The sequence below is a fragment of the Vidua chalybeata genome, chromosome 8, assembly GCF_026979565.1.
Source record: "Vidua chalybeata isolate OUT-0048 chromosome 8, bVidCha1 merged haplotype, whole genome shotgun sequence".
Taxonomy (NCBI): Eukaryota; Metazoa; Chordata; class Aves; order Passeriformes; family Viduidae; genus Vidua; species Vidua chalybeata.
In genome coordinates this window covers 18,423,602-18,441,484 of record NC_071537.1, presented here as the reverse complement: position 1 = coordinate 18,441,484, position 17,883 = coordinate 18,423,602, and the positions used below count along the sequence as shown (strand labels likewise).

The 17,883-nt window shown below is 40.0% G+C and overlaps 1 protein-coding gene across 1 annotated transcript; it reads left to right on the top strand.

Annotated features, from left to right (window-relative positions):
- The first annotated feature begins 4,193 nt into the window (after positions 1-4,193).
- Positions 4,194-11,940, top strand: ZNF488 (zinc finger protein 488). Its single transcript, XM_053949390.1, has 3 exons — positions 4,194-4,411; positions 8,330-8,558; positions 10,510-11,940. The coding sequence occupies exons 1-3, from the start codon at positions 4,196-4,198 to the stop codon at positions 11,697-11,699; spliced, it is 1,635 nt and encodes a 544-aa protein (XP_053805365.1). The 5' UTR covers positions 4,194-4,195; the 3' UTR covers positions 11,700-11,940.
- The last annotated feature ends 5,943 nt before the right edge of the window (positions 11,941-17,883 follow it).

Here is a 17,883-nt window from a genome sequence, read left to right as displayed (position 1 = left end):
CATGGTATATGTGTATCAGATACTGTCTAGGGGATGAAGAGTCTGTTAAACAGCAAGTCCCTAAACTCATCCATATGAAGAATTCACATCTGTGACAGATAGAATATGGAGAGTACCCATGGTCTATCAGATGATCTGAGTCTAATGTCCTACTAAAGCACTATAGATATTCATTTTATTTCAGCCTCTCAGAGACGTCTGTGGGTGATCCCAGAGGGATAGGAACTGCTTATGCAGAACCTGAGTGGGAACAGCAAGACCATTTTGCATGGGGGAGATCCTGGGAAGCAAAGGCACTCCCAGCACTGGCAGTTTGAGGCAAGCATATCATTGCCTGCATGATGTGGAGCTGAAGATCTGACCTTCACAATGAAGCCTATGGTAGAGTTCTGAAAACTTTGTTACAGAGTAGAGGAAGAGTGAATGATTAAGTCCCATGTACAATGGCTAGTGAATCTTTAAGAAATGAAGGCACAGCAGATTTATTGCTCATTAAAGGAGTTAGCCAAAAGGTGGAAATCAATGACATTAAGACAAGAGTAATCAGTTGGGTGAAGTCATGGAGAATTCTCTGTTACAAGAATTTTCTCTTTTATTCACTCACTGGGAAGAATGTGAGTGATTCACCTACTTCAGCCTGTCAAATTAAAATGGCAGGCATTCTAGTTATACCTCCTCCATTTCTCATTATAACTCCATTTGCAGATTCTTAATGCATTTCTTTTAACTATGATGACTGTTGGCAAAAGTGTGAAATTTGCATTGAAACCAGATTTTATAATTGAACAAGAACTTAAGTACTGGGTTCATGGTTTGGGGTAGAATTCTCATTCAGGCTCAAGTCTAAAGTTCCTGAAAACTTAAGGGAGGTTTTATTAAAAAACCTGTAAGCAGACTGTGGCTGAAATTTTGGCTTTAGATTTTAACCAGGTGAAAAACATGTAGAGGTTCAAACTTACATGCAAATTGAGGAGTATTTCAGATTTTTCAGATTTATATTCTGGCCTACTTACACACGACTTTTTTCTTTTTCCGTAGCTAATTTCTGCTGTCTGTTTTGAGTGTTGTGGGTGCTGCTGCTGTATATCAGCAGTTCTGAGATCTCTGGTGGTGGTTTCAAGGTATGAGGTATGCATTGACTACTACACAGCCACCTTCTGCACTGTCAGGTGCCACACTGTAGTCACACTCCTGCTGACCCCCTCTGAGAATCCAGCAGATGCCCTCTGGCAGCAGTGGGACCTGACTTTGCACACAGCCATTCCTTGGCTGTCTCTGGGTTTGCCATGAGTGGAGGCAGGACTGAGAAAAGCAGAGCTGGCTGGGGCCCCTGGCAGCATCATGCCCATATTCTGTTGAGATTTACTTTTGTACAGTGTCAGTGAGTATTTGACTGGACTTACTGGGAGAAGGGCACTATATGGATTTAGGCTTTGAATACTGCTAAACTTTCCTGAGCTTTTTTGAAAAGGCACCTCTGTGTGCATTCTCCAGACATCACCATCCTCTAGACTCGTGGGACAAAGGTAACATCTATGTTAGTAAACTTTCTTTAAGAGAAAAGAAACATAGAGCCAGTTAAGTTTCTTTAACAGCAGCAGCAATTGAAAAGTCATTTTGAAAAGTAATTTTAAAAGTCTGCCATGGTAAAAATGCATTTTGGTTGTCTGTGGGTACCCTCAGAAGAGTACCCTCTTCTTACAGCTGCAGAGTTGTACAATCCAGCCGTAGTATCACAGTGATGCCTGTGAAGCTTTTGTAGATAATTATCTCTTCACCTCTTATTCCTGCTGTCCATGGTCCTTTGACCTCCCTTCAGCTCATCTGTTTTGTTTCCTTTGCTACACCAGAGAGCTGAGAAAGTAAATCAGTTGAATTTTTTTCTCTCAAGTCATGTCTCAAGCTTCAGTCTTTACTTTTTAGGAAGTCAGTATTTCAGTTCTCTGTGGTGAGGGCAGCAGCTACCAGAGAACCTCCTACCACCTATGCAGGAGGCAGGCCTTGTTCCGGTATTGTCCTGGATGAATCTGCACTTTGGAATGGAGATCCCTGAACAAGAGCAGGTTGGAAAACCCACAGGAGGCAGCACATCCCTTTGCAGAGGTAGCAGCTCAGGTTTGAAAGCAGTACAGTCATGTTTGCTCACTGTTATCCCTCACCTGATGAACTTAGCTTAGTAACAGAAGCTGAAATCTTGTGGATGCAGAGGGAAGACTTTCTCATGCTATTTGAGGACTTTAGAAAAGGATTCACCCTTTTTCTTCTATGATGTTTTAGAGTATCCCCACTCTCCACTCTACCAGTAGCACTTGAGGCAACACTGTAAAAAGCCAACACTGTAGATTTAAATGACTCTCCCTACCTGACATAACCCTGACCAGATCCTCTCAAACCCAGTACCTGAGGAGGCACCCAACCTGCTGTTTGAGCAGAGGGTGGCAGAGAGAATGACCCATCCTGGATTCCTGCCTGACAGGGTGCTCAGAAGCTGTGGCCGTACAATGCACGGGCAGCAGCAGAGACTGGGGGATGTGCTGCTTCGCTTTGTCACGGGACGCTGTGTTATGCTGAGATGTGACACTAGATGGTGCATTCGCCAAATGATTGGAAAAAATGGATATTCCCGGTGCCTTTGGCACAAGGCTGACAGTAACTGTCCCATCTGCTGTGTAATCACAGTACATCCTTCTCACAGCTTTTCACAAAAGTGACCCTTCCATGCAAGAGTCAAATTCCTTGCTCCCACAGCTGCCAGGGTGGTATTTTGAGACTTTGGCACTTACACATGTAGGTTTGGGGAATTTTTTGTCTGATCACATATTAAGTTAACAAGTAATTTAGAAACAAGAAAATTTTAATGTCATATTGAGTTCAAGGGATGCTTGAGGTTGGATAGAGGGTGTATGTTATCCCACTCTTTGCCTTGGTTGTCTGGTTTAGGCCTTCATTCTTCTGATGTTTACTACATAATGAATGTCTGACCGTGTATTTTAATATTTTTATGGTAGGGTCTTAGACCTTGCCTACAAGGAGTAAATTATACTGAATTAACTACACTGATTTAGAAACTGATTTAGTTAAATCAGTGCAACTCTCCTGAGCACTTTATACCACTTCAGTTTAAGTCATGAGTCAGTGAGTAACAAATCAATTCTGTGGGCAGAGAGTGAGAAAGATTAGACTAGATCTTCAGCCCTTCTATCTCAGTATTTATTAGGCTAAGGCCTCTTCAGGGCTTGTTGATGTTCTCTTTAATTTTCTCTGCCTAATGGACCTGATCCAGCTCTTGATGGCGTAAATGAGGAGTTTTCCATGTTGTCCAGCTGGGAGCTGGAGATGGCAATATCTTTATTAGAAACCTAGAGAGGCTTAGAATGACAAATAACTCAAGCCTGTCTTCTCCTCACTGCATACAAAGTTCTCAGATTGTGGCTCATATTGCAGAAGTTGCATCTGCAATGACAAATATATTATCCTACATTCAGGGCTGGAAAATTTATCCTCTAAAGACAGGAATCTCTACTAACATTGTGCTAGGAATATCATTATGCAAGGAGTCATAATCTGATTTGATTTTCTCAACAACAGCTGACAACATATACTTAAAGCAGGATGAAAATAATTATTTTCAGGAATTTCCACAAATTTTGTGCATTCTGGTTGGATAGACTCAGGACTCGGGTTATTCTTGGTTTTGTAGCAGCTTAACCAGAAACTAGACTGATGTTGCACAGTTTTTTCAAAATGTGTTTCAAAAAGTGTTGCTTTATTTTGTTGCTGTTCTCTTTCTCTACCTTTCTTCACACTTTTACGAACTATTAATAATAAGAAAAGATATCTGAGGATATGCTTAAGAATATGCAGAATTCTACTCACTGAAAGTTTTGCTTATTTTTCCCAAATCTTCTTACTCCTGTCTGTAGAGAGCAGCAATTGAACTCTTGGACTGTCTGCCTATTCCAGGAAGAGTAATTCACTTGTTTACAAACCTAAGATTTTGGTTTAGTGCAAAGTAATTTTTCTTATTCTGAACTGGACGTTAATAGAGCTGTAAACTCTGTAACCAACAATGTCCTGGCATACTCTTACAATTCACCTACAGCTCCTGGAAATCTTCGTATTTCAATTAGTGATGCCACCTTCTACTTCTGTCTCTGTGTCAAATGTGATTTCTTGTGTTTTTCACAGGTTTATAATGGAACTTACATCTTTGCCTAAATTCCTTTGGACAAGTGACAACAAGCTTCTGCATCACCATTTTCCAGACATACTGGCTACTGTTCATACCACACAAGACATCCCTGAAGAAGTTGTTTTTGGACCATGCATGCTCCAGAACACCCTTCTGGACACTGTAGCTTTCATTGCTCTCAAGTGTTCTGATAGACGGAACATCCACTATGTATTTAAGGTATGAGAAAAATCTGAATATTTAATGTTGGACCTAGCAAAAAGAGTTACACCATCCCTGAGAAGGTAACTTCACAAGGGGTAGGTTTTTGTTTTGTTCAGCACAAGTAACATCTCCTTCAAAGAGAAAGGGCCAGTGCATTTCTGATTTATGAGCTGTAGACTGGAAGGACCTAAGGAAAACTCTATCCTTTGCAGGAAGAATACAAAGTCCCACTTCTATGCTGCTGATTGATGACCTGCTTCAGATCTGACTTGGAATAGGAGGGAAGAGGGACAAATAGTTTAGTAACCTCTAGTTCAGCTTTTGTCAGGACAAAAGAGGTTTATCAGGAGAACAGAGGGGGCAGACTGTGGCATTGCACTGATTCATGCAGGTGGTACATTCACAGCATTTATTTACAGATCTAGGCAACTGCTACCCCAGTGTGTTCAGTTATCCTTAAAAGTGAAACCACAATGGCAGTCAGGCAACTAGCCCACACACTTAGGGCAAGCACAACTTAACTGCTATTGGTACATGGACTTCCTAAAGTCACCTTAGATGTGTATGTCTGTGTTACAGCTACACTTTTCAATCACTGTAGGGAAGTCAGAAACCCCAGGATTGTAATGGACTGTTAACTCTCAAGCTCTAGTTCCCCAAATTTTTTTTTTTGTTTCATAGTCACTGTTTATCATGCTGACCACTTACCCTGTCTTTCTGGGTCTTGGAGTGCCTTTCAGTCACTGTTGGTCTAGATGAAGAGAGGGAGGTGTTTTACAGTGTGAGGAATGCCAATTTCCCACATTCTGTGGCATGGATGGATCTGAGAGAGATCCAGATTTGCCTAAGATTTCTGTGCTCTGGAGGAGAGAAATCACAAGGCACATGTGTAATATGGAAGATACAGTTGTTGGGAGATAACCTGTTCTACACTTCTGTTTTAAACAAGTTAAGAGAGAGAAGAAGAGGCTTCAGGGTTTATCTGACTGTTTTCAGTCAAGTTAAGAGAGAGAAGAAGAGGCTTCAGGGTTTATCTGACTGTTTTGAGTCTCTGGCACAAGTTTGATTTCTTGAACAGTGTTATTAGTACTCCGGGAGACCAACAAACTCTTTGGAGAGAGACCTGCCCTGAAATAAGGCTTTATTTTTGGAATATTTCTGTATTTCTCCTGGGAGTTTTGAATTACTGTAGAGAGAGCCTCAAAGGTTTTCTACATTGGAAGAGCCCTCTAGAGGGATGGCTTTAGTGTTTTTCTACACTTGAGCTAAGTAATTGCTATGCAGCAATGAAATTGGATGCCTGGGCTGGCTCAGATCTCTGTCTTTTGGCAGTAAATACATGAAATTCTGTGCAAGTAGCTGTTTCAGATGCAATTGGTAGTCCCATATCCTGTTAACTACTCATAATTAAAAGTAAACCTCCCAGAAATCAGGAGCTACCATTAGGCTCCTAACTGTGTGTAGTAGTTAATTAAAAATTCAGTCATGATGCTGTGTTGTCATCATGGCACTGAAGTGCAAAATAAGAAGTGGGTTTTGCTCAGCTGGGTGTAGTATGAACAGAATACACACAGAAATGAATTGGCAAGGTGGATTCGTTGCAACTGAGGTTTCTGTTCATCATCGTTCATCAGCACTCCTGCAAGACTTTGGGGAATATTATTTCTAACATGGGTTTCATTGTCTTGGACTTTTTTGTTTAAACCAAAGAGAACTTAATAATATTTTTTTCTCTCATTTTCTTGGAGACCTTAATTTGAGCTCCTTGGCCCAGATTGTAAAAGAAGATGCCTTGGCAGCCATTGGCACAGGTAGTCCTTTCCAGCTGATTCCTCTGCCCCTTACAGCTGTAAGGGTTGGGGGTTTCAAGGAAGAGACTTACTTTCTCTCTTCTTTTCCCTCATTTCCTGAGGGAGACACATTCCTCCACAGCCCAGCTATGACTGAGATGCTGGGCTGTGAAGGCCTTACCTCATACATGGGTGCAAAGGATCCATCGGGGGGATTGACATCTCCAGGAGAGGGTGGATTTTCTGGGTTTATAGTGTCCCTAAACACATGGGAAAACTAAAGCTGGTTCATGATTCTAGTTGGCAGCACCCAGATCTTTTCTTACATCTGTACTCCTCCTCACCTACTTGAAGCTCACTGAGCTCTTTCCCTGGAGTCCTGGTGGAGCTGTGCTCCCTTTGACTTTGCTGAGAGCACTGGGTGGCTGCTCAGTATTTCTGAAACACAGCAACTAAAATATGACAGCCTCTGTCATAGCTATTAGTTACAGCCACTGTGTGTGGGTGGGTGTTCCTGTGTTGCTGTCAGGCACTTGTATTTCTCAATCATTGTTAATTACCATGGCATTTAGAGAGAGCCAGTTTCAGTGCATGCTAATTTATTTTTTCTCTTACACTAAGTAACTCTCATCCTAATGGTCTCTTAATGTTTCATTCTTGTATCCAAGCTACTAATGTGTTCAAACTTTTCACGGTAAGTAATAGTCAGTTAAAACCAGAGAAATAATTAGCCAAAATATTGTTTCTGGTACCAAACACCAGTGAATGGCTGCCCTGCAATTAGTGGAAAACAAAGAGCTATACATTGCTTGGGGTGAAATTTAGATCATACTTGTCATTAAACATCCTTCCTTTCTAAACAATGCCTTAGTACTTCAAAAATTAGTTTTTATGCATATAAATGTTGCCTTTGATCACCCTGTGTTTTAACATTCAAGCTATGAAAATCCCTATCTTTCAAATGTTGCAGAGGGCACAGACCTGCTGTGGTAAACACCAAGGAAAAACCTATAAAGAAATAAATCATTCCCTATTCAGTGTAATAAAGTAACTTAGATTGGAGTCACACACTGTATGAGGAAGACAATGCCAAATGTTTTGTACTTGCATTATTTAATTGTCAACCTGTGATTAAATGACTCAGGAGTCCTGTGGAGTAAAAATTATATGTGATTTAGGACTATACTGTGATATACACACAGAATGGAAATTTAATTTGAGCAATAGACTTAATATTTTTTAAACTTTTTAGTGCCTGACCTTACAACCGAAGAAATTTGTTTGGTATATCTGCATGCACACAATTTGAAAGTAAATCAACCCCTTGCAACTCTCAGAAATTATTTAACAAAAAATATTGATCTGGTGAGGTTTATCTGTTTAGGTACCTTGAAATTAATTGAATTAATCTAGCAAAGGTAAAAAAGGAATCTATAATTTTATTTCTGAAAAGAAGGAAAGAGGGCATATAAGTGCTTCTTAGTTGTATATATTAAAATCTGTATTTTATGTTATCTAGCCAAACAGATATGCAGATGTTTACTTGGGGTGTTGAATCAAATAACCATGATTTTCTTACAACCCCGATCCATATCCTCTTATGTCAGTGAAAAACTCCACATGCAACTGTCCTGAGTGTATGTTCACTCCCAGTTTCACACTGCACCGATCCAGAGGTCTGCACATCTCTCAGTCCCCAATCACAGCACTGGCACATCGCCTGACTCATATCCCATTTTCATATCCCAAGGACTGAGACTCCTCCTTAGAGAGGCTCACACCTCCTGTACCTCTGTGATCCACACCTGGCACAGTCCCATGGCATGGTCTGCACAGGACAGGGCTAGAGACTGACCACAACATAGCAGGCCTGGCTTTGCCATGGGAGGTTACACGTGAATATTGGTGTCTTCTCCTCCCTCCCACACAGCTGTATTCCCAGAGCTCTCAGCCCCCCCCACTGGAGAAGCCTTCTCCCTGTGATGCCTTTGGATTTGGTGGCACTGGCAGATGTATTGGGCTCACAGCTTTGTCATACGTGCTCAGTGCAAGGCAGAAACCAGGCTTTGTTCTTGGATTGGATGAAAATCTTGCTTTGGGCCTTGAGACCTGTAACTTCCCTTCTTTGTGTCCTGTCCCACAGGTGGATGTTACATCTGTGCACAGTCCCACAGGACTGCCTTGGATGAGACTCGTACAAGCAGCTGCCAATAGCAAGGAGCAGAACTTGGAAGCTTACTTAGAAAACAGTCAGTTATACTATCGCTCCACCAGGAAAATCAGCAAAAATGAGGAACTGCTTGTCTGGTATGATGAGGAGCTTTCCAGCCTCTTGGGTTTCAATGAGATAAAAGCTCAGAGGCCCCAGAATGGTAAGTGCTGAATTGCTGATTGCAGGGGTCACTGAGGACAGAAGGGAGTCTACATCTTCTTTAGTCTGTGGTTGTCTTGTAATAATACAAAACATGTGTAAATCCTTAGCTGGTCTGCTAAGAGAAAAGATCTTCTGCTTTGAGGTTTGAGCTGGAGGCACAGAGCAAGAACCAATTTGCAGTTCTTAATGCCATTCTCATTGGTACTTTCTAGCAGAGGAGGGTGCACTAGGGATTCATGCTGAAATTTTTGAGCTATGCAATGGAAGTCTATGCACTTTGATAACTTAGAATCCTAAAGTCTAAAGTATCAGTTGGAAATAGGCCTTTTTTAGCTCATTGACAAATCAGGTATAGGCTAGTGTTCAGCTTTAATCGGATAAATGAGCAGATCTTTAAAAATACATAACAAACCTAACAGTATTGCATGCAGCACAGACTGCCCATTTCATGTGGGACACAGTGGTAATGAGGAAAAGAGCAAGCTTCAGTTTCTGAGATGTTGCTGAAAATTCATTGCTCCGAAAGAAATTGACCTGGAAATTGTTACAAAACTAAAAATCAAGATTACAGAGACACCAAGAAAGTTAGTCAGGTCCATACCAACTCTGACTCCAGCTGTCATTTGCTCCAAATTTTGCCTAGTTAGACTGGAACAAAAACCCTTTCTACATTCCCTTTAGTTAAGTTAAACAAGGCTTATATAGATTAGTTAGTAAAGGTATAGGTTGATACAGATAGGCATTAGCAAATTCATTTGGTAATGTGCTTGTCTGTAAATTAGTATTAAATTAATTCAGACACAATCATAACAGGAACCGACTAAATCATTCCAGCTGGTTTCAGTGTATTCTGTTAGTTTCTGTGTAGATGCACACTGCCAGCCCTTTGGATTTACCAGAGAAGAGTGTTACTTGCACAAGAAACCCTATATCTAGACTCAAGACTTTAAACTCATAGGTATAATGTTCCACCCATTTCAGCAGCCTTATTTTCTTATAAAAAGTTCAGCTGTAAAGTTTGTAAAGTGATATAAGCTGTGCTGAGTCTCAAATTAGGAATTTTTAATTATACTCAACCAATTGATGAACTTTCCTATGTATCCCAGGCCTCAGGTGCTGTCTGGCATTCCTTGCATTGTAAAACTGCTGTGTTGTGAAATAACGTAACATGGATATAGTTTACAAGGGTTAAGATGTACCATATTTGTGTTGATTGCTGAATTTTGTACCATCTGTTCATGGGCACTCAATCATCCCAATGACCCAGAGGTGCAGTAGGTCTGAAGACCACAAGGAAAGAGTGTTCCTTATTCCTCTTGCCCATCACTGGCATTGTTTCCATTTGAACATCATTTTCTGTGCCATAGACTGTGCCTTAAGGTATATAACAGCTTGCCAAATGAGCATGAGTAAGGGCTTCAGGCATTAAGGTCAGATGATTTTTGAATGGTATTAAACTTTCAGAGTATCCTAAAAATAGAGTAATGTAAAAATCTTTGAATCCTGGTCTAAAACTCGTTATTGCTTGATAACATTCATTTAACATAATATTTAACATTCATCCTGAATGAAAGCCAGTGACTTAGTTAAGAAATGTAGACCCAAATCTGGGTTTAGACTTCAAATCATTATAAAGTTTAAATGGTTTTATCTAGATCATGGCGTACTGGACATTTGATGTACTTTTATGTAATATAATTATATTTTATGTAATAAAATTTAGGCTTGAGAGTATAAATGGGATACTTCTGCCAGTAGCACGGAAGCATTGAAGCAAATAAGAGTGAACCATTTTGCATAGCAGGAAGGGACCTGATTCTGCACTGGCATTAATTTTACCATGTGTAACCTTGTATGACACCATTTTCATGTCAATGACAGAATCAGGATCTGCGTCCACCCATGATTCCACCTTTGCAAAACTCATCACTTGTTGTCTGTTTCTGCAGAGTTGAGATGCCAAGAATGTGACCGAGTCTTTAAATGTGAGCATTCCTATCTGTCCCATGTCCGCTTCCTCTGTGTCCCAGAGAAGAGCGCTCTGCTATGGAGAAACTTCCAGAACCCTAAAACTGAAAAGAGCAGCCTGGCTGAGCAGACCACGAATTTCCACAGTCTGGCAAGGGACCTGGAAGTCAAAATGGCAGCTTGTAAAGATGATGCACATGGTCTTATTGGAGAAAGAAGAGCAAAATCTGAAGAGGCTGAGAACAACAGGAGCAGGAAAACAGTGCTGTTGGAGAAAACTAATAATTTGACTGAGGAACGTAACTGTGGGGGCAAGGAAGAGGTTGGGGGAGAGCATGCATTGGCTGGTTCTTTCAGGAAGCTTAGTTCAGGGAGGCAGTCAGCTAGGAAGGATGCTTTAGAGCAGAAGCAGAGTGCTTTCACTGAGGTCAGGAGGGTGAAAGAGAAGCTGAGGAATGAGAGATTGCAGGAGCCAGAGCAGGAGGATGGCATGGTCCCACTTGGTAAAGAGCAGGTGCCAAAGGAAGTGGCACCTCTGAACTCCTCTGGTAGTGCATTCTCCTTTGTTTGGCCCACCAGAGCTCGAGGAGAACAGAAGAGTGCTTTCAGCAAGCCCAGTAAGTGTGTAACAGAAAGAGCTGCAGTAAATTCTTCTCATCCCATGAGTGAGTCAACAAAGAGCCTGGGGGAGCTGTCTGGCTTCATTGCCACCGCAGACATCATGTGCTGCAGCAGTCTTCTCAATTCCAAGTTCTTTGTCAGTGATTTGTGTAATGCTCAGATGCTGCAGACAAGCATCACTCGGAGCAATGTTTTCCCATATACCTCAGAACCCTGGCTCAAGCAAGCAGGAGGACAGTTACAAAACATCACCACCACCACCACTTCCTCCTCCTCCTCCTCCTCCTCCTCCTCCTCTTCCTTGACTCTTCTTCCCCCCACCTTCACATCCTTTGGAGTGGCTGCCCAGAACTGGTGTGCCAAATGCAACCTGTCCTTTCGCATGACATCTGATTTAGTCTTCCACATGCGGTCACATCACAAAAAAGAATACTCCTCAAGTGAATCCCAGTGCAAGAGGAGACGAGAGGAGAAGCTGACATGTCCCATTTGCCATGAGTACTTCCGAGAACGCCATCATTTATCCCGGCACATGACTTCTCATAATTAGAGCTATGCAGACAGTTGTCACCAAGGGACCGGGCAGGTTGGATGAAGAAGGGAATGATAGTTCACTTAAATCAATTTCTTTTTGAGTTTACATTCATTTCTTTCAGGAAATCACTGTTTACAATAATTTATAGTACATGCTTTGTGAAAAAAATATAAAATGTGTACAAGAGTCTGAGTGGGTTTTAAGTTTTGAAAACTCAACCTAGCCCTTGTCAATCTATTTTTGAGCAAATAAAATAGTGAAATGAATCCACAAGCAGTGTTAATTTGCAGAGTAGGGACACAATTACAGATTTGCAAACAAATATGTCTTTGCTTATATTGGATTTACTGGTGTCTGTGCAGTACAATTTAAATATAGAAATAACAACAACCTCATTGAATGAGGAACCTTTAGCATTAGAAAAATCAGAGCTTATATGTTAAAAGAAGATAAGTTACTATTTCTAGCAGCATTGGTGGACTCTCATTCCTTTATGTTAGCTGAATCAGCTCTCTTACCAAATTTTTGAGTTAAAAACTGACATCTTATCATCTCCTTGGCTTTGAAAGGGACCTGAATTTAAGACTGTTTGAAATCTATGATTGTCAACAACTGACCAGCAGAGTGCCAAAGAGGATGGAACTTGTAAAGCAGAATATCCAAGTTCCTTTCTAGGCTCTGCTGCTTTTGAAATGTCTTTTACACAATGAAATCAATGTGGGTCTGTATCAAAATTCGAGCTGTTGTCAAATATTCTAAGACCTGTGTGACTTTAGTAGGCATACAGATTTGATGGGAGTAGAGTTTAACCTGTGGTTTTCAGGTTTTGGATATACCAAAGGAAGCAGTTAGGGTATCTGAGTTACTATTAGCTACTGATAATAAAATCTGCACAGTTTAATTGTGGATGATAGGCTCTGTTCTGGTAACTGCTAGAAGAGAAATACAAAATGACACAGGTGTACATTTATTGCACTGCATTTGTACCACCTTGTCTGTCCTCTGGTTTCTACATGGGCCAATTCCACCTTTTTAAAAAAGAAAGTGGCATATTCTTTCTCTTGCCTGTCCATGACACATTTTTCTTTTGTCTACTTTTTTTTGAGCTTTGCTGAGTCTCAGCAGCAGATAAATTTACAGTGCTCAGAGTGGGAGGAAACACTGTCTATTGTTACTGCAGCCCATCTAATTAGCCTTTCATTACTTTTTAAATCCATTTAGGGGCTTGATTTTGATAGTTTATGACACTTTGTTCTTCAAGCAATCATTTCTCCTGCTCTTGTATAGTACTTTTTCAGGTTGTCTGATATTTTTGTGGCCTGCTTTTGAACCTCATCAAGGGCTAATATTCCCTTTCAGTCAGAGAATGATCAAAACCCACTCATTTCCCAGCTGAGGGTAAAGGACATTTCAATATGCTTTATATGTTCCACCATACTGATGTTATACTCCAGTGGTTTTTGAATACTGGACAGAATTTTGAGTTACCATGACGATGCCTAGCCTGATAATGCAAGTATCAGCAAGTAAATACATCTGAATGAAAAAGAGAGACTGACAGTCTTAGGCTGTCAGCTGGAACCTGACACTCACACACACACTCACTGTCACCTCTTGGGAGATTTCTGTAAGTCAGGAGATTGTATTCTTCCCAATATGTTGCTGTTGAATATTAATACATGGCTGTTTCCTATTAATATAAACATTTTTCTTATTGCAGGGTTAATTTTTGAAACATAAAGTGATAAAACTATTACATTATTCCTTTGAGTTCAGGAGACAGTTCTGGTTGGATTGTAACACAGCTTTTCAAGGTCAGTGGTGGAAGCTCCTTCACTTGAATCATTAAAACACAAAATGAACAAAGACTTTGAAACATGGAGCACAGGGAACAGCCTTGTATTGAGCAGGGGATGGTATGGTTTTCTTGTAGTCTTTCCATCTCTATTTTGTGTCCAATAACATTTGCTGTATAAGGAATATATTTATGGCAAACTTTAATGGGCCAAATTTCACTCCACCTGGGTGCCAGCCAGTTTACTGTGAAGTCAGTGTCCATAAAGTGTAATGAAGGACTCTGTGGTGTAACTGCATTCATATGTGGTCAGGGTTATATTTCCCATTAGTAGTTTAGGCCAGATTGTGATCTCATTTATTCCAGTGAAAATCCAGAATAATTCCATGTTGCTACTCCTGATTTATATTAATTATTTTAAAATCAGCCTGGCCCAGCATAAATAAGACTAAAGATTTTTTGGTACCATTACTGCAAAATGTTCTTTTCTGTACTTACTGAAAGATGCCATGTTTTCTTAACAGTTTTATGATTAGAAACCTAGCTTCATATTTCTTCTGGAAAAAAGACAGGACTAGCTGTATAATGCTCCCCAGTATTATTTTGGCACATCACTTCAACATTACCCTGCTCCAAATGCCTGTTTTTCCAGTGCACTACACCTGGTGTGTAATTTAGATCAGAATGAAACGGTACCAAATCTTACTGGTTACATGGTTTCACTGATTTTGTGTTGGACAAAGTGTAGAAAATCACCACTGTAAAACAGATGCTGAATCTCAAAACTCTTCAAGTAGTGTGTTAGACCTACAGCCTGAGAGTTCTCACCAGTAATCAAACCTCCTCACTTTGCTTATGGTATGAGGCTTAAGCAGGCAGCAAGGTTACAGGGAGAAATAGCTTCCCTTTATGTCATGGAGTTGTTTTCTTTGGGAAAAAAGAAAAGATAAGAACTCTTACCCAGTTTCCTTGTGGGCATATCTCAGCCACAGCAATTTATATACTGTGATGCCAAGCAATGTAGGAATGCCTTCTGTGCATAGAGAGAGTTATGAGGAGAAGCAGTTACAAAAAGTGGCAGAGCTGGTTCAAAATGCAAAAATGAGGAGAGGTTTTTAATAAGCTTGATTTCTGGTACTTTCCTCACCTCCTCCAGCTCAGGGGCAGTGCACTGTGGTCTGTAAAGATTGAGGATTTCCCTCTTTCAGCATGGAAATCACACTGCAGGCAGTGTGTGTGATGCTGTCCTTGTTTTTGGGTTGTTTTTTTTTTTTTTAGGTGGCCATCAGCATAAAGATTGCATTAGCAAATTGCTTCTTATTCTGAGGTAAAGGGGTTTGTGAACTAAGACTTATTTAGACACATAGCAAACCATACAGCCAAACAATATGACATCTTGTTGCCTGCTGCATCTGTGCTGGTATCAGTGCAAAACCACAGAGATGCCAACAGAACCAGAACTTGATTCCCTATGTATAAAACCAGCTGTTGTGTAAGGCTTCTTGTGCAGGCACAGTGAAAGTCTTTTATGTGTCTCAAGTTTAACTGAGTGTCTCATCTAAACTGGGTTACATAAACCAGGGGGCTTATCCAAAATTTTTGGAGATTTTATTTCTATAAATGAAAATACTCATATTAAAGCTGAGTGAACCAAATATTGAAAAGGCAGAAGGAAGCCTAACGAGACAAAGAAAAACAAACTTCCTATAATTGAGTCATGCTGGAAGCTTATTTCCCCTTATGTCTAGAAGTCTGAAAATTTAAATTGGTGCAGATGAAATCCTGCTGGAAGGAAAGCACTCCACTAGAACAGGGGGTTTGTGAAGAAATGAAGGACTGCATTCTGTCCCTGTGAAATACTGTGATTTTACAGCAGGGATCTCTGTCTTTTCTTCAAGTAGAAATTCTAGGGAAGAGGGAAAAATAGTTTTATTGTTAAAACAAGAGGAGACAATTTGCAGTGGGCTGACTGATTCTGTTCCTGTCTTTGCTAGGAACTGTTAATTTTGATCAAACAACAGTTTCTCAATTATGTGTTTCTGGATCAGTGAAAAAGGACACAACACAGTGCTGTCAAGCTTAGCTGTGCAGGCTGTGTTTCTGCAGTGGACAATGAGTTTACCGATAGGAAATGCCAGATTACAGTATTTGTTCACTCACTGATCATTGATCCCTGATTTTTTTTCTGATGAAGATGTGTTTTTCCATCAAAATGACATTCAGATATGCTTTTGAGAAATATATATGTGCTTGTTTTTTATGAGGTAATTTTTCACTAATCAAGGCAGTCTGTACTCCTCCTTGGATCTGCAGGGCACTATCGCAGCTTAGAGTTCGCTTTGATGCCCTTGCTCGGCTTGGCTGGAGGGAGCTGGCAAAATAAGGACTGTGAACGATGGTCTAGCCTGGAAAATAAAAACTTCAGTAACGAAAATAACAAATGTGGAGACTGCAGGTTACAGAGACTAGGACCAAAGACCTGTGGGCAGGGCAAAGGCAGTCAGGTGTAGGGGCAAAGGTCCAATCACGGACATGAACTCGGAGCATGACCTTATTTGAAAAAGTCCTGAACCAACTGAGAACAAGAACCAGAAACGTGACCAAATACAGGGTAGTTCTTTCAGCATACCAGCTCCCAAGAACCTACAGTTCCCACTGTGCCCTGACCAGGTGCCCCCTCAATATACAGTTTGCCAAGGTCTGTGGTCAAAGCCCTCTGCATATGCATCTGAGGTGAAAATCTCAGCTGGATGAGATCCCACAGGGCACAGTTTGGAAATCACTGGACTAAGGCAGCACAAAGGAAATAAAAGCTGGCTGTCGTTTTTTGGTTAGAGTTCTATGAATGCTGGAAGGAAAAAGATGATACTGCTAGGTAGTCTGATACAGTAACTCCTTTCTTCCTGCCTTTAAAAGGAACATGATTAGGATTAAAATTCAGGAAGTTATTCTAGGTGGGATGATAAGAAAATGGTGCTATAAACTGTAGAATGTCCATGTCAGCTCTGGAACCAGATGAGAGAAGGGTGGCAGTTTCATCATGTTTCCTGTTGTGTTCTGGAGGGGCACTTCTCAAATTGCGTGTCCCTCCCTAAAACCCTTCTAACTTTCTCATTTAAACCACAAACCATGGACTTTCCATAACTAATTTGCATTTGTACTTTTGTGATTTTCAGACCTTTCAATGCAGTGCAATTTTCTACACAATTACTGGCTGTAGTTCTGTGAGGTCTAAACTCATTGAGCTGAGCATAACTATGACATAGCAGTTTGTGAAGACAGGAAAAATTGCTTTTATCACACTGGCCTTTGTTAAGCCTGGCAATTTTAATATTAATTAGCCAGTACTATGAAATAGCAAATAATATTTTGTCAAGTAATAAAATTTCTCAAGGTTGCACAATAGTTTTTCACTGAAATCGATCACTTTAGTGAATTAACAGTATTATTGATTTAAAATGGACTCACCAGCAATTGCATCTTCATTGTTTGTTTTTCCAAGTGGATTTCAATTTCTAGACATATTTATTATACATATGTATTTCCCATATTACTCTGGGAAGAATTTATTTGCTATTTGTGCCCATATGGTATAGCTTTTTGTCCTCAAATGGATGGCGAAAGTTTCTAAATATTGGGCTTAACAATTAACATTGTTTGTACATGACAGCACAACTGATTGTTTTTTAGGAAAACAAAGCAGTTTATCTGGATCATTGAGATATTAAAGAGGCTTAAAAGACATTAGAAGAAATACATTAGTGTTGTTTATTCATTCAGTGACTACTCAATTTTTTTACACATTAAGAGTATGTAATATTCTTCATACATATATCACTTTAAATGAAATTCTGTATGGGATTTAACTAATTAAAGTATTTTCCACAACACTGAGAAGTTTAACAACAAGCTAGTTCATAAAAATCAGAACATGAAAATGTCTCAAAAGAGTTCAGGTTAGCAATCTAACTGAATGTGTGGTAAGATAAATAATAAAAAGGATGGAAAATATATTTATTTCTTAAAATTGTCTTCCTATAAAAACTGGAAGTCAAGTGTTTGACGCAATTTATAAAAAAAATGTCAGGAACTTACTAAATGAGCAAATGAACACCAATGTGTAACTGCTGTAGACTCTAACTGAAATTTGGGGGACCATTTCCCTAATTTAATTATCTTACAGCTGGCATTTTGTAGAGATGAGAAAATCTGAGATCTAGATTAAAGTTACACATATTTCTAAATAATTACAAAGATATATGTTTAACTAAGAATTGTAGGAAAGACAAGGAATGTTGTGCATTAAGCTTATGTCAGTATCTCTGTGAGTTATCGTGGAATACACAATCACTTCATATGTAGCTTGATAGCAGGGTGCAAAGGATATTTTTCAGCTTTTTTTTT

Excerpts from the sequence above, each read along its gene's own strand:
- ZNF488 (XM_053949390.1), top strand. The coding sequence starts at position 4,196 with ATGGAACTTACATCTTTGCCTAAATTCCTTTGGACAAGTGACAACAAG. Across the intron at positions 4,412-8,329 it reads ACATCCACTATGTATTTAAG|GTGGATGTTACATCTGTGCA; the intron begins GTATGAGAAAAA and ends CCTGTCCCACAG. Across the intron at positions 8,559-10,509 it reads AGCTCAGAGGCCCCAGAATG|AGTTGAGATGCCAAGAATGT; the intron begins GTAAGTGCTGAA and ends CTGTTTCTGCAG.